Raw genomic sequence first — 25,689 nt, forward strand, 5'->3', positions numbered from 1 at the left:
ATTGTCAGAGGAAAATGAGATCAAAGAAAGGAGTTGTATACAGCAGATCAGCCTTCTGAATTCTGCCTTACTTGTGCAGAATAAAATGCAACACCCTCATCCAACCTCAGTTACATAAAAGAATCTTAACTCCCACTACATCTTTGAAGAACAACAGTAAAACTATGACACTTGAAAGGTGGAGATGAACCATCCTGTGACCAGACAGCTACAGGTCTGAAGCCAGCACTGCAGACCACTGAGGGTTATCTGGGCAACACATCGGTGCTGGGGCACTCAGAATGACCTTGTTCCGCACAGCCCGTGTGCACAGGGCATCCTCTGCATCTTGGGAGAGAGACCTTGTCCTTGAGTCCCTTTGGCCAGCTGTGTCCCCTCTGCCCAGCCCAGCGAGGGAACTGCGCCTCAGCCAGACCCAAGACAAATGTACTGAAATTGTGCCTACCAGCTCTTCAGGTTTGCTCTTCAGAAAATCTAAAAGAAAAAGCAGTCCAAGAGCTACTGGATTTGCTATATGTGCTTGTTACTTCAAGATTTGTCCTCATAATGCAACATCTTGTTGAGTTTCACAGGACAACGAGCAGCTAATTATTCTGAAAATATATGTTTCTATTCAAAGGCAGAGTTGTTTGGAAACATGCATATGTATAGTGTCAAAAACATGTTTTTCAGAAGTCTTGTTTAACAGAGTAATTCACAGATGATCAATAAAAAAAACCTCAAGTTTGGAATCCTTATTGTCCCTCTCTTAAAAATAATTCCCTACAGCCCCTTGCTAGGCAACAAATAGGAACTTATTCTGCCTTGTTTTGCAGGTTGGCCAGGACCTAATGACACCAAGAGAATCTATAGTTCCTGGCAGGCTGAGAAATGGTGAGGTGCTTGGGAACGCAGGTGGCACTGATTTGAAGCCATAATGAGATTTTGCTGAATTAATAATGCTGCTGCAACATGTGAGCTCCATGAGAACCAGGTCTTGAGGGTGTTACAAAGCAGCTCATCAGCAAATAAGCAGCTATTTTTAGTGTGTATAATGAAAGAAAACTGGCAACATTTCCAGCTGTTTTGCCAAATACCTGCAGTGCTAACCCTTTCAAGTTGAACTTAAAAAGGGCTGGGGAACACTTGACTCCAACAGATGTCTGAAAACACTTGGATATACAGGTAATGAAAACATATTTTAGAAAAAGCCTAAGTACTGGTGTTAGAAAATACCCTACTGTGTTATCTCACATGAGATTTTCAGCAAGTACAATCTGACCTTGAAATATACTGGTGAAAGCCTGTTTCCTCTTATTTTCAAATACCTAAATATAATGTCAGCAAGGTTCAAAAACCAACTCAATGGACACACAAACAATGCAAGTGCCTTCTAAGCCAATTTAGATTGGACACCAACCAAAATTGATTCCAGGTAGTAATAATGAGGAGATCAAACTCTGTCTGAGCAATTACCATTGCAGAGCCCAAAGGACCAGAGGAAGGGATGTGAACACTTCCCTCTAGTTGCTAACCCTCCTAACCATTTCTTTTGCTCAGCACATCTGACTCCCTATGCTCTTTGTGTGGAAATAAGGTACAAGAATTTCCTGGGAGGAATGATGTACCTCTAAATTAAAAATTATAAACAGCTGAGAGATAAGAAGACTACATGGTGTTACCTAAACCAGCAAAGCATTTCCCCCCAAATGCCACATACCTATGAAATACTGCTTTTAATAAGCTAATGGCCAATAGTCTAAGTACCATAAGTGGAATAAAGTGCACCTGCAAGCAGTAGCAACTAGTAAGAAGTGTGCAGTAAGCAACCTTCATTAGAACAAAAGTCGATTGAATCTACCATGGAGAATCACAAAAATAACTTGGATATTATATCCTCATGACCTCAATGAGGATTTCACTGTTTCCCCAAGTGTTCTGCCCCATCTAGCATACCAGAAGAAGTGTTCTTGCCATTTTGCTGTTGACAGAAGGAGAAGGGGGGGAAAAAAAGCAGATCATTCCACTTTTTGATTCTCAGCTGCTGACAGAATACAGAATACTCCCAGTCCAGTGGGACTGGTACACACAGATTTTGCCTCCTTCAAATGGCTTTTGGGAATCAGAACCTGCTTTGAGAGTAAACAGTACGTTATTTATAATAGTGATTTAAATTAATTTGAGTTAAATTATTCCATCCTGATACAGGCAAAGCTTGACTAAGTAAGTTTAGTCAATTAAGCTTCTACTCGCATTCTTTCAACTCTCCTACCACAGCTTCTCCTGGACATGAATGTGCACATTCTCCCTTCCTTTGGACAGAGGTGTCTCCCTTCCCAGTTGGCATACCCTCTCTCTGATAGAAAAAAATATATCCCCAGGACCTTTAACTCTTTTCCCCTATCTATGCCAGACATCTAACCTTTAGTGGAAATATCCCTGATATCATGCAGGCAATGTCTGTCTTTTATTTATGTTTAAGAGTCATTAGAGTGTCCTGCTCATTAGGAACACCTTTTAACCACAAACAGGACGAATTGTACAACAGTACTATTGAAGCTCTTCCCCTTCCTCTGCCTCAATGTAAATGTACTCTGGTTTTATGTTTCTGTACTGCAGTATATCCTAGAGCGAAATTCCTCCAGTGCCCACTTTCCCTGCTAGGTACAAAATACGAGAGATCATCCTGGGGAGCCTGTCAGGCTTTGTCGAATGCCCGGAGGGAAGAAGTGCCAACCATGCTCTGCCATTGCTGAGGTTACACAGCAGACGTGCCTTACAGCCTGGAACTAATATTTTTGCAAAATCAGAAATGGGAGACTCTTAAGGTAAAATATGTTCTTCAGGGTGTAAAAAGGCCTGCATGTATCCTCCTACTCAGAGCAGGTGAATTAAGAATGCAAAACCTTAGCTGTGCGAGCACTTTTTGTGGGGTCTCTCCTCTCCCTCTCCATTATAAGAGACCCCAGCCTGACTCACTGTGATGTTTTTTCTTTGCTACTTCTTCACTATGGAGTAAAACATCTTAATAAGACAAAACTAGAAATCTAAATTAGTCTTCAATTTATTTCATAGAACACCCACGTCCTCTCAAGAAAAAATCCCAAACAAAAAATAAAACCAACCCTAAATTTCTATCAAGACTGATAATAAAAATCCCCCCTCACAGTTGTTGATATAACACAAAATTAAGACATGAAAGTAAGATCAATAACTCATTTCCATGTAATCTTGGTAACAACAACATAATCAAAGACTATAAACACTGCCAAGTCAATTTAGTTAAGCAAAGTGTTTGCAGAAGCACTGTTAAATAGCTGCTAAACTTTTTTTTTTTTAATGCTGACTTTTTTCTTAAAATATTTTCCTTTGCATTGTCCAACACATGATAAGGTTTAGAGCAACAAAGCCTGACTGGACCAAATTGTCCCACCAAGTTCAGAGTCTTTAGGAGGCCTTATCAACAAATATACAATATCACAAACGGATTTCAGTTCTCAGAAACTGAGGCAATATAGATACCACCAGGCGAACCCCCAAGCCCTAAAGGCATATTCAATGAACAAGGACTGACACTTCCCCCACCCCAACAGAGTAAAAAAATGCAACACTTGTGAATAATGCAGATGTTAACAGCATTTTCTAGATAAGAGAAACAGTTTTACATATGGAAGGTTTTATATAGTTACATACAATATAAAACTGTTAGGTTACTTTAGTACTAAACCGATACTTCAAGAGTAATCTTTGCTACATCAAAAATAATTACAATTTGCAGCAGCAGCAACATAATGTGCATTCAATTAAATTTTACCTTTATAAGCCAAAGACTGGCTCAGACAGAGAAAGAAGTGGGATGAAACTACTATCGTTTGTAACTGATGCTCACAACAAACAACAAAACTCACATCTCAACAAAAGAACTTATGCGAGTTGCAATCCTGACACCAAGACAGCAGTGGTCCTGTGGCTCAAGCAATACTCGGTTTATCCACCATCATTTATGGCGGCACCAAAACAGACAGATTATAGCTGCAGGCAAAGACATACAATCTGCACAGTTTATGTCCACGAGGTATTTCCTTCAGTAAATCTTATATTATAAGAGTACTCAAAGATTTCTTACTAATTGCAAGCTCTCATAGAGCAAACAATATGGAGCATGATAAATCTGAACATACAAACTTTTGCTTAGTTGCCACCTTGATCTACAAAGGCAATATACTTGAGTTTGAAGCAATCAATCATGACAAAACCCCAAACGAGCTATAGCATACCAATACATTTCCTCAACAATGTGAGCTACAGTAAACACAATGGATCCAGACGCCTTCTACAAACGGTGTGTTGCACTCAAAGATTTGGTCTTTATCATCAGTGCTTTCAGCAATCAAAGCAAACTCAGGGCATTGGAAAGAAAACTGTGTTTGATAACATGCATCACAATGAATTTTTGATGTATTAGTGACAACATTCTAACCCTGTGCAGAAATCACACAATTAAGATTCAACAGGCTTTTTACAGTTGACTTCTGTTGGCTGTCAATGTGGAGACCAACTATGTACTTCCACTTTACTGTTCAATATGTTGTTTTTTCTTTTCCATTGTAAGTGTAGTTAAAGCACATGCAGCTAGTTTAATTTAACGTATTCTCAGTAAATTATTTCAGATTATGACCTTCTTGGCATTCACCAAATTGGAATGATATCATCATCTTAGACTGCACGGTGAAACTCCAAGATAGAAAAACGAGTTTGCTTTTCACAAACACATGGAATATGAGCCCAAATCCTCCCTCCAGCCCCATTTTACCTGTTCTGCACCATGCTCATGGCCATCCAGTCTGAAGGATAAACATTCTTTCCAATGAGATCTTTGAACATGATGAATGTTTCCATCAAGAAGTCCTAGAACAACAAAATACGTCAGTTACTGTGTAACATAAACTTTAAGTGTCCCTGCCTGTGATTAAAGAACTAAGATGGAGGGCTCCACTTGGCTCCCAGTGAAGTCAATGGAAAAATTCCTGGTGTATCAGTAAGCCCAAAACTGGAACTGAAGTCCTGTAAAACAGCAGTCTCAGATTCTGGGTGAAAGCTGAGAGTCATTACATTGGGTTCTTAAGAAAAGATAAGCCCTAAATTAATGGAAAGTTAATGGGAGTAACACTATTAAATTTGTTATTAATTAGCAAAACAGTCTCGCTATCCATAAAGAACTAACAGATTTGAAAAAAATTGGATTTTTTTATTTAGTCCAGTTAGTCCAAATTTACTATTCTAAATTAAAAATCAAAGGCACTGAAAGCTTCCAATCAAAACAAACACTATTTCTTTTCCTAGAAGCATTTAGAGATCACTGTACCATGAATTTAAATAAAATGAACATAATTATTTCAGGTCTATTTCATGTATAGTGCACATATGTGGTTTTACCCTTGAACTTCCGAGCAAGTCAACTAGAAGTCTGTGAGATGAACAGCCTGAAATGTCATCATGTATCACCAAAACCTCCCAAGCAGCTCTTGGTGAAGTCTGTACCCTTTCTTGTCCTATCACTTACATAGAACCGAGTGAACAATAGCTCTCAACAACATTATTAGAAAACAAATCTCTGTCATCTTCACTGACATATGGTGTGGAAAAGGACAAGACAACAAAGCAATGCCTTTAAAAACAGCAAAATCCATTGATCATATTGACCTTCCCCCTGCTTCTTGCTCCCACCCCAGGAATTACTTAAGCAGTTTATGGATTACTAAAACAACTAGGATCGAGCACCCAAACTGCTTGGAAGCTGAAATTATGTTAACATACTGTTATATTTTCAAGTAAGCTAAAGCACAGGAAGAATTGCAAAAGCTACCCAAGATTTGATCTTTTAGCGTTTCAGTTATAGCACCACTTTGACTTTAAGAGAAAAAGGAAACAACAGATCTTGCCAACTGAAAATATTACCTCCTGGAATGTTGATAGTGTAATCAAAACCTTAGCCAATGCCCAGACTTATTTCAGAGCCATGTGAGGAGTATAAAAGACCAGACGTAGGACTACCAAAACCTTTATAACATAGTAACCAGTGGTACAAACTAAAAATATACCCCAAATATCATTCAATTGCCAGATAGAACTTGAATAAAAAGATATGTTGCAATGATAAGGCATTTAGTCCATTTACAATACAACATTATCTGAACCAGTAATGGACTCAATAGTGTAAGTGAAAAGTAGAAAGCGATCCCCATGTGCAAAGGAGGGAGCGAGGGTTCACTTAGTTGAGGGTTGATTTTGTTGTTTTGTTCCCCTCAGAAAACTATAAAACCAAGATTGCATTACGTATTCTTGATTATTAGATTACCACCTTGGTGCAAGGGTCAACAACAGTGACATTTATCTCTTTCCAAATTTCTGATTAGAGTATTATCCAATGTCGCCATTAGAAGAGGGAGGGAACACAACGACAGAGAAAGACAACATACAGAAACAGACTTTGTTCTAAGAGGAATCAGATGAGATACTCCAGAACAATCCTAGTGATTTTTCAGAGGAAATATTTACAAATATATTGTACTCACCACTAGTTCTGAACTTGTCTGAAAAGTTTCAATGTAAACTGAATAATGCTGGTTGGTCATCTGGTTTAAGATCGCTGTCATGCATGCCACAAAGTGACTCTGAAAGAAATCCACACACAAATCAACACATGCGGATTATATGAGATATTTGATTGTATCCTTTCAAAAGCTGAACTACTCTAAATGCCTAATAAATCCTTTTATGTCTGTAAAAATAAAATAATAGTCTAGCTTTTTCAAGCCCAGATGAAAGAAACATACTAAAAACTCAAAAAGGATAATTCAAAAGCTGTCCTGACAAAGAGTCGGCTTTGGTGAGAGGGCCGCATCGTTTATGAAACTCCACATGGAATCACACATTGTGACAAGAAAACTTTATATAGAAAGTAAAACTCAATGTTACTTTAAGACTTCAAAAAGGCACATGATGTTGCCTGGGATTCTTCCATTAGAAACTCATAGGAAAAAAAATACATTAGCATTAAAATTTTCTAATCACTCTAGAAACATAGGTTATTCACAGGGATAAATATTGGAAAAGAAAGGCCATTTTCTTTACATTCCTCAGGCATTTAAGTAACTATTAAAGAACTCCATAAAACTTGTATAGAATACTGTTACTTTCACCTCTCAAAACTTCTTGCAAACTTGCTCAAAAGAAACAATTTTCTATTTCTCAATTCCTAAAGCAAAATTGCTGAAAAATAGAAACCGATTTATAATCGTAGCTTTTCACTGTAATTTACTGAAACTCACAAAGATATTTCTCTCTAACAATAATACTGAGCTTAATGATGTGCAGTTTTTAAGACAGTGAAGAATCCTCCTTATTGATGCCTTTCAATTTGCTGAACTTTTAATAGTTGTTTTAAAACTGTACAAGTATACCTGCTTTAAGCCCTCTGATTTTATTAAAGTAAGAGACTATGAAATAGCTGAGCATGCAAAACAATGTTCTAGATTTACTTGGATCTTTGCATCATACTGGTTTAGAATTGACACAAGGGGCTCCCCCACCCCTCTGGCCAGAATTGAATTTCCAGCCGACACTGATGAGGTTCTCTGATTAACTCCAGTTCATTTTCTCCTTTTGCTCCATCAAAAGGCACCGATGGCACTCGGTACCGAAGTCTCAGCTGCGGTTTGTGGTACCCAACCATTTTGTGTGTCCCTCCGAGCAGGGAAGCCTGCTTTAACTGCAGGTTATGGCCACTAGAGGTCTTTTACTTTCATGTGTTAGCTGCTGCTCAGTTTATACTGCCTTTTTTTATTTATTTATTCCTACGTGAGCAGAGCCAGCACACTTCTTGCATACAAACAGTGAAAATTACGATATAAAGGACCTACTATACCTTCTTTTGGAGTAACATTAGTTCTAGTGAGTGGCTTGCCTACTTTTTAAGACTAAGAAGACACATTTTCTGCAGGTAAACCAAAAGCTTTCAGGTAAGGAATCGTGTGTTGTCGGGTACCGATGCTCTTCTAAAAAGAAATGCTGGTTTTCCTGCTGTAGTAGTTCACTTTTACAGTTATGAATCAGACAAATCTTTTCTGTGGTGTTAAACGTATAGCTGAAAGTAATAATGAATTGCTAAGGATTCAGTAATGAAATCGTGAGGGGTTTTTCTTCTGATGCTTTGATTTTGAAAAAAAAAAAATACTGACACAAGTTAGAGAATTGTACATAGAAAACAGCTTGTATTTTTAGTAGTTAAACATTTGCCACAGAATGCCTTTCTATGCTCATGTTAAATAATCACTTCTTGAAATAAGCAGCATTTCTTCATGAGCATTTAATATTATATTGCTTAAAGGCATAAAGACTTTAAGAAGGTTATTTCTTTTGTTGAAACCAACTTCTAAAACGTGGCTAGCTATATCTGTGATTATGGTACTGCATGGATGCCTATTCTTAGTAACTGTGTGTGGTGCTTTTTAAATTAACAAATGATAAGCTGTGATTACTGAAAAGAGCCATAAGCAAAGATCACATATTGCTGGCCAGTAACTCACACCAAACCTGTCAAATTTACATCAGTGGGACTTAATGATACCTAAAAAAGAAGGTGATGGTAAAGCTCGTTTGCTACAAAAACTTCCTCCATCATTTCCAGGTAACTGTAAAGCAGGAAAACATACACTATTTGATCTTTAATAATCCAGCAATCTCAACTATTAGAAATTAACTGCTAGCTTCTTTATAGGTTAAAAGCTTGCCCCTCCCTCCTAATCCCCAAACGCCAGCAATAAAGATTCGCTTCTCAGACGCAGCCTCGGCTCTTTAAAGTACTCACACGCTCTCAGCATCACCATTCTCACTGGCAGAACTTGAAGTGGAATACAGGACTATAAAGAGCTGTGATCAAATCTGCACATACCTCTATGTATTCACTTAAATTCCCCTATGCTGTTTAAGTACTTCTTACTAGAATGTGCAAAGAGCATGAGCTGCTTGAAAATACAGTAAGTTCTGCACAATAACTATGCATTACCCTTTGGATGCAGACTGCATCCTCACTAGAAGGACAGAAGAAATTCAGTATAAAGTACCACCTGCAAATACAGTAGTATAATGCTTATGATTAAAAAAAAAAAAATTGCATTAAGTCGAACATTGTCTGTAGGAATTGAATAGTGTACAAAAGGTTATGGCAGAGAAGGTGAAGTTCTTCAGTCATGTCAGGAATTATCCTGTGAACTGCCACAGAAAAGGTTGATAGGAACTAGGTCAAATGTATAAAAAATAAATGCATCAATGTAAACACTTGACTAATGAGAGAATACTAACAGGAAAATTAACCGAAAGAACTCTGAATACACTGCACTGCTATGAAGAGATCTAATAAGATGTATGTTTTCCAAGTGAAAAATTTGAATCTTCATTTAAATATAAAAAAACCTGGAACAGAAACAGCACTGAATTCTCATTTTTGAATTAAGCATTTGGCTGACAGTCTTTCAAAATGGGTAAAGAAATAAGGAAACTGATAGTATGAACACTGCACTTCCATCAGGATTAGAAACATGAATAAATAGGTGGTTAAATGAAAATGAGACGGGGGAAAAATGTCTCAGGAGACATTCAAATTCCCTGCCCATTTAAAAAAAAACAAAACATAATATCAAAATTAAATGAACTATAATGCTGGCTGTAGTAGAAATACTGCTAAACAGTGGCTAAGGTAAAGGAAATGCTGGTTTGGTTCAGTATGTACAAAGTACATCAAAAGGGATCATAGACATATACTGTAAACACGCAGGGCTTTCTAAGGTCAAGGGGAAAGAATGCGGAATCTTTCCCGCTGTTGTGAAAGTTCACATTAGCTGTGGATGCAACATGTACAGGCAAAGAACCATCTGAAAAACATTCCGGTCATGTGAGTAAGATGACAAACTTCACCACCTAGCAACTAAATCCCAGCATACTTTATAACAGCTGATGGTGACAGGTTGCCGTAGTAACTTCAGATAATACTAGCACCACCAGAATAAATAAAGCACTGGAAAAACAAACAGCAACAGAAATAACGTAGAATGAAGGTACATTTGGATTCTCATCTAGCAGAAGTATTTCAGTGGCTGGAGGGTAGGTAATCATGCAGCTGTACTTCTGGAAGGACTAAAGAGGGTGTTTTTTTCATGTAGGCACTTGAGTAACATTTATCCTCATTAATAGAGCACTTCACCAACGTGGAGCCTGAGTTAAATATATAACCACATGCACATCATTAAAAAGCAAACAAAACAGAAACATGAATAATTCCTAATAATTCAAAGATTTCTGAAGGCCGAAGATGATGTAGTTATTTTTATATTCCATTTTAGCCGAATACTGGATGTTCTAAATGCTCATTTTACTCACTATTGCCATCAGCCTCACGATCTGTAACCCTGTGTTGGTGCACATTTGATTAATGAACAGTTTTCTGTATTGAGCGAAGAATCTTCAGAAGATCACACATTTTTGTGGTGTATGAAGTGACCATATCACATAGATTAGATCTAATTCTCAACTTCTTTTCAGGTTAAAATAGATGTTTCAAAACACATTGTATCTTAGTGAGAGCAATTGTAAAAATGGCCCACATAAACAGGGTGACCAAGAATTTCTAATGGCTAAACAGTTCTCCTTGTTTTGTTTTGTTTAGAGACAACTGCAAATCTTTCTAAAGGAAGAGTGATAAATATATTATCTTTAATGTAATTACAGAAAAGTTAACCAATCAACTGTTTCAATCCAATGTTAAAAATCATCAATATTTATGTTAATAGCAAAAGCACATAATTGAGAAGACCTCCCAATGTACTGTTTTCACAGAATTGAGTCTTGACAACTGTTGAGCATTGTGAGGCAAAGAATAACATAATTACCAGACATGATGCCATGAAGAACCACAGTGGTTTGGAGTCACAGTTCCTCAGAAAACCACACTAAAACTGCACCATATGTAGAGGGTAGCACAAACATCTTTATCGTATTATGCAAACACTAAACAAAAACACTCTGAAATAAAAAGATAAGCAGAATTTGAAGTGACCTGCTAATGTAGTTCTGTTTCTTCTCTAGAAACAGATGTCACTGCCAATGCATGTGCTGTACTAAACTGTTCTTTTTCTAGCTGTAAAGGCACAAAGAATATAAATATTAAAACAGGCTGCTGTGCACCAACTTGGAGTATTCATCAGATCTGTAGAATGCGTCTGAAATGGGAAACAGCTCCTAATGCACGCAGACTTGTAGCTTGCCAATGAGTGCAGCTTACTGATAATTAATGTGCAATAACAGATTCATCTATTCTTAGTAGGTCTAAGGTTTTAATTTTCCACTTATACACTCACACAGTTCGTTGAGTCTGTCGTCTTGACTTTACGGGCTGACTGGAACAGAAGCTCAGGCACCTTATTCCTGCATCTCACTGACACCCTTTGATTTCTGACTGAAAACATGCTGGGCTGTTTTACTTTGTTCTGCTGTTTTCTTTATACTCATATGATTTAGTCAAAAGAATATACAACTATAAAAACAGCAGACTACCAGATGGAAAAATATAGGACAATTTCATAACACAATGAAAAAGTAATAGCAGTGCTCTGTAAGATGTAAATATATGTTACAAGTTAGACAATCAAGGCCATTTCAAAATTATTTCATTTAAGACTTTTCCAGACATAGATAAAAGCCATAGACAATGGTTTATGGCATGACAAAACCAGCATGATTTTTTAAGAAAATATCCTTTGCCATTAACTTTTATTTATTTTAAACTTTGTGTTGGTTTCCCAGCAATGTTCCAAAAATATTTTTCATTCTTTGCAACGTTTTTGTTGTTTGGTTGGTTTTGTTTTATAAATCCACTCCACAACTTCTACTGCAGTCTCTGGCTAGGATGAACACTCTACTGTAATTGCTCCAACTTAAGTCTGTGCTCAAACACAGTTGTATAATTTATTACTTTCTCCCAGAATATTAACATTGTGTTCATCTTTAAGGCCTATGTACAAATAAATTACGGATAACACTATTTAGGATGAAGTGAGAAGATGATCATTTGGAAAGAGCAATCACAGCTTGAAACCTGAACTGTCTCATCCAGAGCGCAGCTCCCCAAAAAACAGCTGTTCCACCTCCTCACTTAACCCGTGCTGCCCACACTGCCAGTCGCAGCTGTGCTGTCCCATTTGAAACCTTCCATCCTTGCCTGCAGGGCTCCATGCACCTTTATGCTGCACCTCTTCCCTCCTCCTCTGCAATCCACTAATTGCTTCACCACAATTACTGTAGCTACTTTCCAGACTGGTCTCAGAGGCCAGAAGAAGCTTCCTGCCCTGGTACGTAAGATATCCACTGAGAATCCCAAGTACCCCAGTGCTGTCAGGCTGGTTATTTCACTAATTTCTCATTCCAAGTGCTATTCCACTTCCCTGGTGCCACTAAACCGGCTGGTCAGTCACCTTAGCAAAGCGTGGCTTGTCCTGCCCAGCGCGCTCATCCCCACGTTAGAGATGATGCAGTCAGGATTCCACAGAAACACTGACAGTGTGCATGCAAAATACAAGCAAAGAATCAGACTAAAAGTATTAACCCTGGTTTATTTATTGCAGTAATGGTTACCCAGTCTCTTGCATTTAAAGGCACTGGAAACCAGACTGGGAACTTGAAGGAAATGATACATTGGCTGGGCTGAGCTGGAGCTAATCCCCTGTCCAGAGGTGTAACACTTAACAGCAGGAAAAGCGCAGAGGGGATTGCCAGCTGTATGGGACTACAACGCAAAATGTGCTGGCTGCAAGAGAGATCAACAACCGGGGCAGACACAAAAGGGTAGAACTGAGCAATTTAACTTCATTAAAGTGCAGTAACGTCTTTTACTCCTAAACCACATCTTCTGAATTGGCACATATTGTGAGGGTGAATGTCTTGGATGCTGATTCACTTCCTTAAAACTAAACAGAGCCACCTCCTGTATTCTCAGAACTAAGTCACCCTTTAATTGATTTTGTTCTTTTTCAGCTGCACTCATTGAAGACAGGAAAATTAAATTAAACTTCAGCTGCACGATCAGAGATGAGACTAATACAATATATTTGTGAATGGTTAAAACAAAGCTTTATGGTAATAATTCTGCTTACAACTGCTGAAAGTCATATAGCTCCAGAAACTTTCCTCTTGCTTATAAATTGATCTTACAGAGAAAATAAGGCCCAATAAAAATAATTTTCCAACAACTCATATCCATTACACTAACAAATCTATCAACTGCATATGTTTAGGATTAATTAATATCAAACTCTAAGGAATACACTAACATATTTTATTGTCAATTATGTAAGACTTTATTAATTCTTTTTAAGCAATAGGATAGCTGCACTTAAGCTTCCAAAAAACACAATGTTTTTTGTCACCAGGCCAACAAAATCTCACCAAATTCTTCAACTCTCTTTAGTACCAGACATTCTTGTTGATGAATAAATCTTGCTTTTGTCAAAGTATGCGCAATCCCATATTGAAACATTTGTAATTGCTAACATGCAGCCATCTCTTAGGCTGAGGTTAAATCCCCAATGCCTTACCTGGTTGATATCCCCTCTCTTAGGTCAGAGTTTGTCCTTTTACTTAGGCCTAGATAAGTAAGCCATAAGATCCAAGTTGCTGAGAAATTAAAATTTAATTTATTTAAAAATCACTGTTCTTTTTCTAGCAGCTGTAGCAACTGGATTAACTTTTATGTAAGGAGCCTGGTACTTCTCCCTGATATTTTAAATGTGCACTAATGCTGAGGTGCTTTTAATTTGGCAGTTCCAATTGTCATTTGCCCCCTTCCACATTAAGAGCATTGCATTGGTACTCTGGTAATTTGTTTAATTTTGTGACAAGAACGATGAAATCAGACTGGAAATAATAAGAGTTAATAAATCACTGTTGCATTTATAGCTTCTTTCAAAGAATAATAATTTATCTTCACCTCCATATTTCAAAATAGTTTTGACTGTTGTTCTGGTGGGGTGAAAGCTGCCTAACCGTGGGTCTGTCCTGCTCTGGAGGTGCTTGAAGGGGAACCAAAGGAAATACTCAGCACACACCACAAATACACATTGACTAAAGCCAGGAGAAATGTGTACGTTTTCCTTCAAAGCAATCTTTCACATTCAGACTGCCTTAAAAAAAGAAGTTAACTTGTTACATAGTTCTTCGGGAAATTACACAAATGCTTATAAAGAGGTTTCCCCAGGACCAAGACAATGAACACGTGAAGGGGCACCAACATATCTAAATCCATCCTGAATCCTCCACTAGAGCTCTCAAGATTCTGGTAACAAAACAGTTGAAATAAATGGAAATGCAGAGGTAATTGCCCTGAAGCTGCCCTGTTATCTCCATCATTTACCAATATGACCATGGTAAAGGGACTCTCACTAGAATAATTTTGCTCTCTGCTTTTTCACAGCTACAGTAGGGGAAAACAGAACAATTGAAATAGATTCATGCATGTGTATACAAAGGACCTCAAATAGAGATGTGAATTTACCCCCACAAAAAAGAATTCATCCTACATCAATAGACAATGATATAAAATGCATCCAAGTCTGCATAAATGGGGAATTTTCCATCATGGAAGGAAGATGTACTGACATAAATCTTGGCTCGTGTAACACAGCATGCGTACAATTTCATGTAATTTTGTAACTATATAACTCCTACACAGGATAAAATACTATATGGCTTTTAAAGCCAGCTAGACTATGAAAAGGTATTATATCAACTTCTTCATATTGCTGTCAAGTTGCTACTCCCTATCACCAATGAAAACAGGGACAAAGTGCACAGAAAGAATATTTTCATTTTAAAGTAAAACCAAAGGAGTAACTACCAACTGTTGTAACAGTTTTATTTTGCATATGCAATATGAAAAATATTTAAATTATATCTAAGATGGCTTTATACTGGGTTTGTTTGGGTTTTTTGGTTGTTTCTTTGGTTTGGTTTGGGTTTTTTTGTGGTAGTGAGCTTTACTTTTAAACATTAAAAAGATCTTGGTGTGGTTAGCAGAGTAACTGGCTAAAAAAGAAAGTTTATAGCAAAAAGTCTTCCTAAGACAGAAAGCTTTTCATACTGAATCTTGGGTAAGCTGTTTAATAGAAACCATAAGGAATACTCAGTGAAAGGAGAAAACCCCATGGAAACACATGTATAAACATGGAAAGATAAAACTTTAAAAATGACAGAATGATGTTCTAGTGGGTATTCTGCAAACTCCTGCCAAAGCAGCATCCTTCTTAGCTGTGGCTCTTTGCAAGGACTTCTGCTTCGCAGATGCCCAGTTGATGTAGTTTCTGTTACAGGATCACAGAAACAAAGAACGGTGAAATTGTGATAATACAGGACAAAACTTATCCAAACAGCCTTGTCTGCACATGCTCATCTCTCCTGGAGGGACTGTGTCACACCAACACACCATACCCAAGCTCTGTCAGGGTAAGGAACACATACCCCTTTCATAACTCCGCACCAGTCCAATGAGAGCTGAATTTTTTTATGTGCTTACTACAAAACTAAAAAAGGAGACAGGAGTGGAAATTTCTTTGAATAACTGAATCAGGGAATATTCTCATGTTCCATCAGTAGTGTGAGTGTCCCTTAGTTTCTCAATGACTGCAACCTAGGAGCCTCCAAATCCTAAAACTGCAGCAGGACAGGAGTTCATCCTCTTCCACATGGGCCACTCACAGTTCATTTTTTCCATCCCTGTTCTCCCCTCATTCCCACTAATCAAAGCAGAAGAAAATGTCACACAGTGTATGGCAAAACACTGGCCTTGCTTCCCACATCTGTGCTGTTTTTTGTAACACACATAAGCACGCTCAAAGGCGATGTCTCTGCTACCTTGGCATTAAATCCTTCTGACATTCATTCTGAAATTCATCTCACACACACACAAAAAAAACCCAGACATAAATCCTCCTCAGAATAAACGGTGAATGCAGATATAACAGCACTGTGTTACAACACTTCTTCCCAAACACAAACTGACTTGGAAACTTTTTCCAGCATTTTAACAAACATGAATATCAACAATTTTTGTGGTGCCATGTCATCAGTCCACATGAACTTCTTTGGAGGATGACAACTATATGCCATGAGAGAGATGCTTCTTTCTTTGCGTTGCTTTACTACCTAAACATTCAGGGCTATTTGCAGTGATTTTTTATTTTTCCTCAGCACTAAACTGGGATTTCATTTAAATAGATTGTCTTGCTAACTAACAAACCAGGGTGCTAACATCTCCTGAATCTAGCAAACAGAGAAACAGTGGGTGTCGATAAATGTTAGAGAATGGCATTCTTAGCAGAAAACAAACAAAATCAGAATCACACTCATTTATAAACAGACTTGATCAACGGGAGTGCTGGAAAAATAGCATATATGAAAAATAAAATCTGTTATGACTCTGATATTTAGCGTATGTATCTCCTAAACAGTCCTACAAGGCTCTTATTTTTAGGATCAGTCACTGCAATACAGAATGCGTGGGAGCATCAGTATATTTCTGAGAGCAGATATAGAAAAGAAGATTGTGATTAGAACTATTGCAACCTACCCATCTATTAATTGTATTTCTATATTAATGCTATTACATTTAATATCCATTTTAGAACTAGACTACTGAAACTGTTCATAAAAGCTTATTAGGTGATGGTATGTAGAATCATCCTTCTTGTACCCCTCCACTGAAATGATACAAAAGGATCTGTTTATGAAGCAAGTAATTTTTTGTCATTTTAATTTAGTAATGAATATATTATACAATCACTTCTATAGAACTGAAGGGCAGAGCAAGCACTTGGTAGATGCTACACCAACACATATCTGAAAGAAATTAACATATTTTAAGATAACTAACCTCCTGACAACATCATAATTGTATGTTCTATAAACTAATTCTTTTCTCATTAGAGTTAGCATAAACCCATTGTGCTGGATACTACATTACAGCTTCTTAAGCCTGTATCTTGTGATCTATTGTGTGGTTCCTATTGAAACAAAGCCCCCTCAGAATCCTGGTTGCAACTGTACAATATTAAGAAAAGAATATGGAAAACTAGGACTGATTCTCATGCTCTTATTTAACTTCAAAGGGGACTGGAATCAAATCTCCCGTTTAGATCATTATCAGTTTTCAAGGCATGTTTTATTAAGAAAAAAAAAAGTGACTTGTTCTGCTCAGTTTTCATCGTAAAAGCTAGTGCTAATATTTTATAGTTTTAAACAGAACTTGCTAGACTGCAGAGCTTAATGCCAGGAATTCAGTAGCATAGAGTATTTTTTCTTAATTTAAAAAAAAAAAAAAGGCAGCACAAGATGCTGCACTGTCTTTCCCACAGAATTTCTCATATTTAGAAAACACAAGTAACTTGTTTAATCTCTTCTTGGTAGAATATCCTGACCTCAGAGATTGCTAAATAAAATAAAGATGGGGCCAGACTTTTCAGCAGGGCCTGTTGCGATAGGACAAGGGGTGATGGTTTTAAACCAAAGGAGGGGAGATTTTTGCTCTGAGGGTGGTGAGAGCCTGACCCAGGTTGCCCAGAGAGGTGGTGGCTGAACCATCCCTGGAGACATCCCAGGCCAGGCTGGACGGGGCTCTGAGCAACCTGAGCTGGTGAAGATGTCCCTGCTCATGGCAGGGGGGGCACTGGGGGAGCTGGGAACGTCCCTTCAACCCAAACCATTCTATGAATAAACATTTAAGTGTTTTAATAATTTTAGCAATTTGTTAAAAATGCAATGACAGAAAGGAGTTACAACCAAACGAGGTGAAAGAATATCGTATATATGGCATCAATATGATGCCAAATGAACAAGGCAATAGAGAAGCAGCAAATTGGAAATAGATGAACAGTAGTGGAGCTCCCTTACCCCTTCCAGATTTTCATAAAAAATTCTAAATGGCAGTGCTGCAATTAGAGAGTTCCAGAACATTAGGTCAGACTTAGCAGGTTGTACAGCTCAAGTCACAGATGCTCTGGAAGAGCAGAGTAATCAAGCATGAAAACAGGAAACCAATAATATAGCCACCAGAATTTTGGAGGATAGAGAAAAAGAGCTTGCATTCTGTTGAATTCAAGAACATAATTCTTCAGGATTTCACAGCACTGTGTAGGGAAGAGGTTCTTTGGCAGCAAAGAAACTAAAGAAAATAAATATGTAGGATATGGACATGCATTTCTCTATTGCTGGCTCTTCCTCCTTTATCACTGGTGCAGCCCCCCCACCCCCTCCCAGGTTTGGGGGATATCAGCACTTCAAGACAAGCTAAGGTAGGAAACAACCTAATGAACCAGCCTGTGAGCACCATGGGGTGATGCCAAGTGTATGAAAATAAGTATTCACAGTCTGATAACAGATAGAGAAATGTTAATTATTGCAGACATAATTATGTGAATCCTATGGTTTTCTGGAAGGTACTCACAAAGCAATTACCAGGAACACAAACATCTCTATCAACATACAAAATCTGGAAAAAAAAAAAAGGAAAAAAAAAACAGAGGAGAGGATATTACCACTGAACTAGGTCACTCTTGTTACACAAGGATATACATGCCTTTAGGCTGCCAGTTAGACAGACTTCTATTCGTGCCTTATAAGGCTTTTTTCTGGGCTTATAGTAAGAATAACACAGCAATATTGACAGATTACACACAGTAACATTTTTGTAGGTTCTATTATCTTTTCCAAGTGTTGTTTGTTTTGTTTTAATTTCACAAGAAAACAACACCACCGAAACCAACAACCTGAAATGCATACCAAATTATTTTTGCTAACACCATATAAGATAACCCAAGCCTCTCTAACAGATACTAGGCTGCCTGCTTAACTCAACTTTATGGCAAGGTAGCCATTTGCTTTCTCATTCGACTTTATTTGGAAAATACTGGAAAAACTGCATGCCCAGTCATGTCTGAAATGAGACCAAGAAACCACGTCTTTATGTTTTATGTGTTTTGTTAATAAAGCAGGAATACAATTTCAAAATACTCATTGAATTAGAGTGCTACTTACCCAAGTTAAACCTAAAGCTATTCCCAAGGAGATCTTTTAGAATGAAATTATTGTTTAAAATAAAACCTCTACAATTTTGTGACAATAACCTCACTGCAAAGCCACTAAGGCAATGTACTGCTTGTAAGGCATAATGAAGAAAGGAAATAACTTCTATAAAATTACTGACATCATGATAACAGGCCCCAGGAGAACATCCCAGGAAAAAACAAGAAGGAAGCTGTTCTTTATTCCAGAGACACGGAAGCAGGGCAGGCCATACTACGTATTATGTAGCCATTGTTGTTTTCTTCTCCAACTCACTAGAGATGCTTTGATCATGTAAAATACTCAATTACATGAGCCATTCTGCACTTGGAGCACCAGAAAGCACAGGGAAAGTGATTTTAAGGCAAGATGAATTGACTTATGTGATTAACTCACATATTACTTTTTAAGGCTTTCACATATTTCGCAACATAGGAGGAACAGGACTTCCTATTAATTTGTAGAACCTAGTGCATATGTTCTACCTGCCTGTCTGATTTGAAGTTTACTGCCTTCACTTGTGGAAAACTAATTTCAGAATAGAAGTATCCTCAAAAACATCTTATTTCCATGCCATTTTTGAGTTAAGCTTATTTTGATTCCCACATACAACTTCTGGATTTCTTCAAAATGCCAGCCTAAGACTGAATAATAAAAAACCCAACACTGAATGACAGGTAAGAGCTACACAGCTCAGCACAGCGCAGATTTATTAGAAATGTCTGTCAATGATTAACTTCTCTGACTGTTTAATGACTTTGCTAGCTAAAAATAAAATTTGATTTTATACAAGTTACAAGTTATACAAGTTACAACCAGTTACAAGATACAGATATTAAGAAATATCTGACATGAGTAAAAGCAAAGAAACAGGCTTTTGTTTTGCTCTTGGCATCACTGGGACACTTGCTTATGTTGCTCAGAGAAGCAACGTGCTGTTAACTTCTGCAGCAAGTCCAGAGCCCTTGCTGTGTTCACAGAACCTTCCCTTTAGTGACCACGTCAGTAGATCATTAAAGAATGAGCTACTGTCCTTTGTGTTTCATCATCTTAGAAACTCAACAAGTTTAAGGAATGCCCTTCCCAAGAGGACAGTGAAATGCTTATCTACGCTTCTGTGATTTCTTTTTTTTTTTTTAATTTTAGTTTTTTGCCAGATTATTGCAGCTCTGCTTTTTGGAGGCATGCCAGGACAGACTAGACGCAAGATCCAGTTGATTTTAAGTGCCACGAGCAGAAGACATATATATATATAATATACAATACTTGAGTATGTTTCAAGATCTCGCTGTCTTCCCCCCATCTCAACACATACTGAAGTACCACTTCACTTTTTTCTTTTTTTCCTGCCATTTTACTGGCTTCCTTTTAAATAGCATATTGATTTTATCATGTCACTACCTGCACTAAAGCCACTTCATTATCTTACTGTATTTTGTCCTCCTAAGATTACACAATTGCCCAGAATGTTCTTGATGCTGTTTCTAGACGCAGTTATGCAGTGTGCCAAAAGACCCACAGCTACCGCATCTCAGCCCTTGACTTTAGAACACTGTGGCATCTCAATAATAACCTCTAACGGCAGAGTCTCATTCTCTTTATATAGGCTTTTTAAAACTAAAATTGAGGGTAACGAATATCATGAGGATTAGGAGGTGAATATACCAAAGCAATTACTTCACAGAGGTATAAGGTTGATAAAAAACCTATAAATTAATCCTCCTACGTTTTGGTTGTTTTTAACAAGTCACCCTCAGCACCTCAATTATCAAGAGCATTTGGGTTCCAGCTGAGTGTCCAGTCCCTATGTAACTCAGACCTTTTCCAGCTTGCTGCACTGACAAATAAACAAGCTTTGCATAAAGAAGAAAACCACATTTTCTATCTAAATACCAAGGGACAGAGCTGTTTGATTTTTTTTTTTCCTCTTTGAACACTTAATATTCCTACATTCCTCAGTACCTGTTAATACTGAGGTAGTTTTAAACTCTCATAACCTGTTTTAAGTCAGCAATAATAATAATAATAATAATAATAGTATTTGAATAAAGTGTGAAGAACAAATCATCAGTTGTCTTACTCTAGCAGGGACAGATTTGACTGATTTGACCTTCTGTGGCTTTGAAGAATGAATAGTATTTAGCCGTTAATAGATTAAAATAATGCTACATATGGCAATAATGCTGTAACTTAAAATTGGTACCTCTGTCAAAGAATGAGCAGCGGAGAAGGTTACACTCAATGCCTGGGGCTCCTAACACTGGGAGTGGTGCAAATCTTAGAGAGCAATTGTAAGGCTACTTCATTTTTCAGGCTGCAAATAATTAACTGAAGTGGGCTTTTTACAAATCCTCTCCTCACAAACAGCAAGGCTTTTGATAAGCAGCTTCTCTCTCCTTTAGAAAAGGTGTTCAGGAAATAATGATGCTACAATTCGGTTTAAAGGCACCTGCCCTGCATAGTAATCTCTGTACCTCACAAGCAACAATGAACCACAAAGCATTAAAATATACAGGATGGAAGTGATCTATAAGATGACAGAATAAAGTCAGAGAGAATTATAGATAAGTTGGTGCACCAGACTGAAAACAATCACTTTCAGAATGCTCATGAAAGAAACTAAACCTGCAGCCTTTCTCACAGATTGGCAGAGAAGTACTGCACAACAGATCAGATGTGAGCAAAGCAAAATATGCTACACTAGAGACAATATGAAATCCACCTAAAACTTGCAATACAAAGCCAAAAGAAGAGAACAAGCATGCCCAGAGACTTTTCTATCATATAATTCTCATTTATTTAATTGTAATGCCCAAAAATATGCCATTTATCTCTCCAACATCATCAGGCTGGTGTATTTTGAAGTAAAATGACTTCTAGCAGGAACTCAATACACAGAGCTTTGTCTTTTGCTCTACTCTTCTCACCAGTCCCCTCAAGAATGAATAATTCTCATTCATGGCAGGTTGAGGACAGAATGAAACAGAATTCATACAAGAACCCAAACTACCAACAATAATATCACTGCTCTGTTTTGCAATCATTGAAAGACAAAACACGCCAATACATTAGACTGTCTTAGCAGACTACAGTGCAGAAAGATAAAACCTGAGAAAAGATTCCTCTGATACTGAGACCAGATTTTCTCAGAGGATTCCCCAGCTCATTATATGTCAACCTACATTCTTTCTCCACCTGCAGCTTTTCACACCAGAAGTAGGGAGCTTATGGGAAATGTCATTCTCTGCTTATATCCTGCCAAAGCCAATAAGCATAATTTCAGTCTCTCCAGAAGTTACTGTCAGCCAATTCCTTGTAACCCAGTCTCCAAACTGCCATAATTCAATTCCCTCACACTGAAAATGTTTTTCAAAACCAGCAGTTGGGAAGAGATACAGCAAGGTATATTCAGCTAAGTACACAAAATACATCTCATGAGGACAAAATACAGTGCCACTTGCGTTTCTGATGTCATTCACATGTCTGAAGGAATAATACAGGTAAAAAAATCCTCAAGATGCAGATTTTAAATTCCAGCCCTGTTACCACGATGAGATCTGGCTCAGCCTTTCCACACAGGTTTCAATATTTCTGTAGGAAACCCAGAAACCATGGTGCAATGTATTTCAGCAAGAACCTGGCATGATTTCTTCTCTCTCACCATCTCCCAATATATCCAGAAGGTTTGTGATATAAGTGAGAGTAACAGTTGACTCCTTACATTTACTGAATACTCCCACATACTCAAGTGGTAAAAAAAAAAAAAAAAAGGAAAAAGATGACGTTCTGGAGATCCTGAAGAATCACAACTGAAAACACCGTGCTTAGGCGGCATTACGCACAGCTGCAGCACAGCAGACTGCTAAATACGTTGGGAGTCAGCTTCGCCATGTCATTCTTCATGCTCTGAAGTGATAAATTAATTGAAAAAACAGAAAATACAGAAATCAACTGAAAGCAAAGGGGCTGCAGCAAGTACACTCAAGAGTTGTTTTTTGCAAGTAAGTACATGCTGTAATGATAAAAACAACTCAAGTGTAAAAGTCAGTCTTCAGCAAGTGCTTCACTCTGCTTTTAAACAGTCTTTGTTTCCAGGAATTCAAATCTTTTCAATGCATCTAAAGATCAAAAGGAAAACAGCTCTTAATGTACAATAACAGTATTATCCCCCTAGTCTTCCTTTCATAGTCACCCAACAACCCCAATATGAAGAATTTATTATGCACCCTCCAAGTAGACAGGAATGGAAGAAATACTCCATCAGATCCTCAGACATGCACGGATGCGAAGTAAATCTGTCTATAGTTTTAAAAGCACCTAATACAGTAACTTCTTGAGGAATCCAGAACAAATCTGCCTGGAAAATTCAAGTATATAAGCCTATATACAAAGAACATAATCCTCTGTTTTGAATACTAGTGTTCACTCTATTTCCAGTCTGCACATCCATTTGAACAAGGAAGACTAACAGCAGAGTCACGGAATGCAGACAATCATTATTTCCCCCCGTTGTCCATTCAGGCCTAATGCTGGACTCTGTTCCCTGCCTGCAGCATCTTCTGGGTCCGCTCGCGGGAGAGAAGACAAATCACAGTCGTTCTAGTCATATTCTCAACAGGTTCATTGAGAGCCAATTCTAACCTATAAATCACACTTACAGGTCAGCTGGGAGCTCTACAGAAAGAAATAATGTTCCACCTCTCAGTCGGGCTAAACTGCACTGTTAATGCAGTGCCCCACATATTTTAAATGGAATCACAGTGTCTAATATTAGGACTTAATCCAAGATTCCTGTATTCCCACCTAGAGTGCACTGCTGTACTAAACAGCCTATTCAGAAACAGCAAAATTGTCTTCAGTAATCAAGCGACATCATTCATAAATACACATAACAAAAAATTACACAACTTGGGGCAGATGGTGTCATGTTGCTAAGCATTCCCAACATATATAGTTACTGTAGGAAAATATTTGGTTTTTTTCATGATATTTCAAAATCCAGAAGCACAGCAATAAAAACCGCAGTGTTTTCTAAAACTTGAGAACATTGTTAGAGAAGATAGCAAAATTTTTCATCTTACACACTTAAAGTCTTCCTGCATACTGCATGGACATCAATCACAATCAAATCAGAGTTCTGCAGCTTGCAAATGAAGACAGAAGAATCATGTCCAGTGTATGAAAGTCTAGGTAGTGATTGTTTCCTTTTCCTGAAAGGAACTTTACTTATAGGAAGATAAAGTAATTCCAATAAGGAAATAAGCAGTTTGTCTCAATCAGTATGATTTAAACTAAAGTTACCTTGTCTCCATATGCAATGGAACGGAATTCAAAGGTGAATAATACATTGCCAAAGTTAAAACAAACGGAAATATTTCAAAACCACAGTCTGGATCCCTATTACTTATCCCTCTCTATGCAGGCAGTGGCTTCAGTTGGATACTTACTTCCCTACACTGTGACGCATTTTAAAAGGTGAAAGTTATCACTGCATGTTACAGCCAACAAGAATACTATAGATCTGTGCATAACGCAAGAAAGAATCCTTGAAAAATATTGGTGTGAGCCAAGCACTGAAAAGTGAATTCTGTGATGAAGTTACTTCTGTGCCACAACAACCAAGTCCATAAATTTTTGTTGTTCTGAGCATAGCAAACAAGATCCTGTGGGACGATGGGAAAGGATTTTCTTACAGAATCACCATGAAAACACTTCAGATAGTTTTGACTCTTCATCTTCTGTCTAGAAAAGATGCAGTCTACCCAGGTGCAGAAATAAACAGGAGTGTTCCTGTAAAGGAAGAAATTCAGCACATGTATTATGAAGGGATGTTAACTTTCTGGAAGTCCAAGGGGGTAAAAACACACTTCTGATATTTTCTCTCGCCTGCACTATCATTTTGAGTAAACAAGCCCAAAAATTCAGACAATAAGCACATGAGATCACCAGATGTTGCTACTTTTAGTTATTATTGATAATCTGCTAGTGAAAACAACATACACTATGAAACAAGGGCTGAAATATCCAGGTGGATAAGGGACTACCAGGAAAGATAGATAGATAGATAGATAGATAGATAGATAGATAGATAGATAGATAGATAGATAGATAGATAGATAGAGCAACTCTCCTTTCCCCCCCAATACATGGAGAAGCAGCTTTTGTTAATATATGAGCAGCTGACATCTGAAGAATAGCCACAGGTTCATGAACAAACACATTTGCAATCAAACTGCTAAGGCCTGCAAAGCAGCATGGTACCTCTCGTACACACACACAGATGTGCACATCTGCCTAGGCACAGACTACATACAGATCCAGATTAACATTTTATAAAGCCTGGATAGAAATTTACAGCAATCTGAGGTGTCATAAGTATGTATACTTTAACACAAACATCAAGCACTTCCCAGTATTTTTCCGACTACCAAGAAAATGGGAGAATAGCAGATTTATATGAGAAACAGCACTGAAATTTTATGTTATGAACCAGCTATTTGAACACTTTCCAGCTCACCAACCTGTCACATTGGATAACTCCCATCTCCC

General features: G+C 37.7%; 1 protein-coding gene across 1 annotated transcript in view; it reads right to left on the reverse strand.

Annotated features, from left to right (window-relative positions):
• The window catches only part of DOCK2 (dedicator of cytokinesis 2), a 169,785-nt gene that overhangs the window by 58,084 nt on the left and 86,012 nt on the right, over nt 1–25,689 (reverse strand). Inside the window, exons 28-29 of the mRNA XM_082063591.1 lie at nt 6,555–6,653; nt 4,793–4,887 (exon numbers count right to left, since the gene is read on the reverse strand). Of these exons, the coding sequence (XP_081919717.1) occupies nt 4,793–4,887; nt 6,555–6,653 (194 nt within the window). The remainder of the gene's footprint in view (nt 1–4,792; nt 4,888–6,554; nt 6,654–25,689) is intronic.

Source organism: Streptopelia decaocto (assembly GCF_964273445.1).
Source record: "Streptopelia decaocto genome assembly, chromosome: 12".
NCBI lineage: Eukaryota > Metazoa > Chordata > Aves > Columbiformes > Columbidae > Streptopelia > Streptopelia decaocto.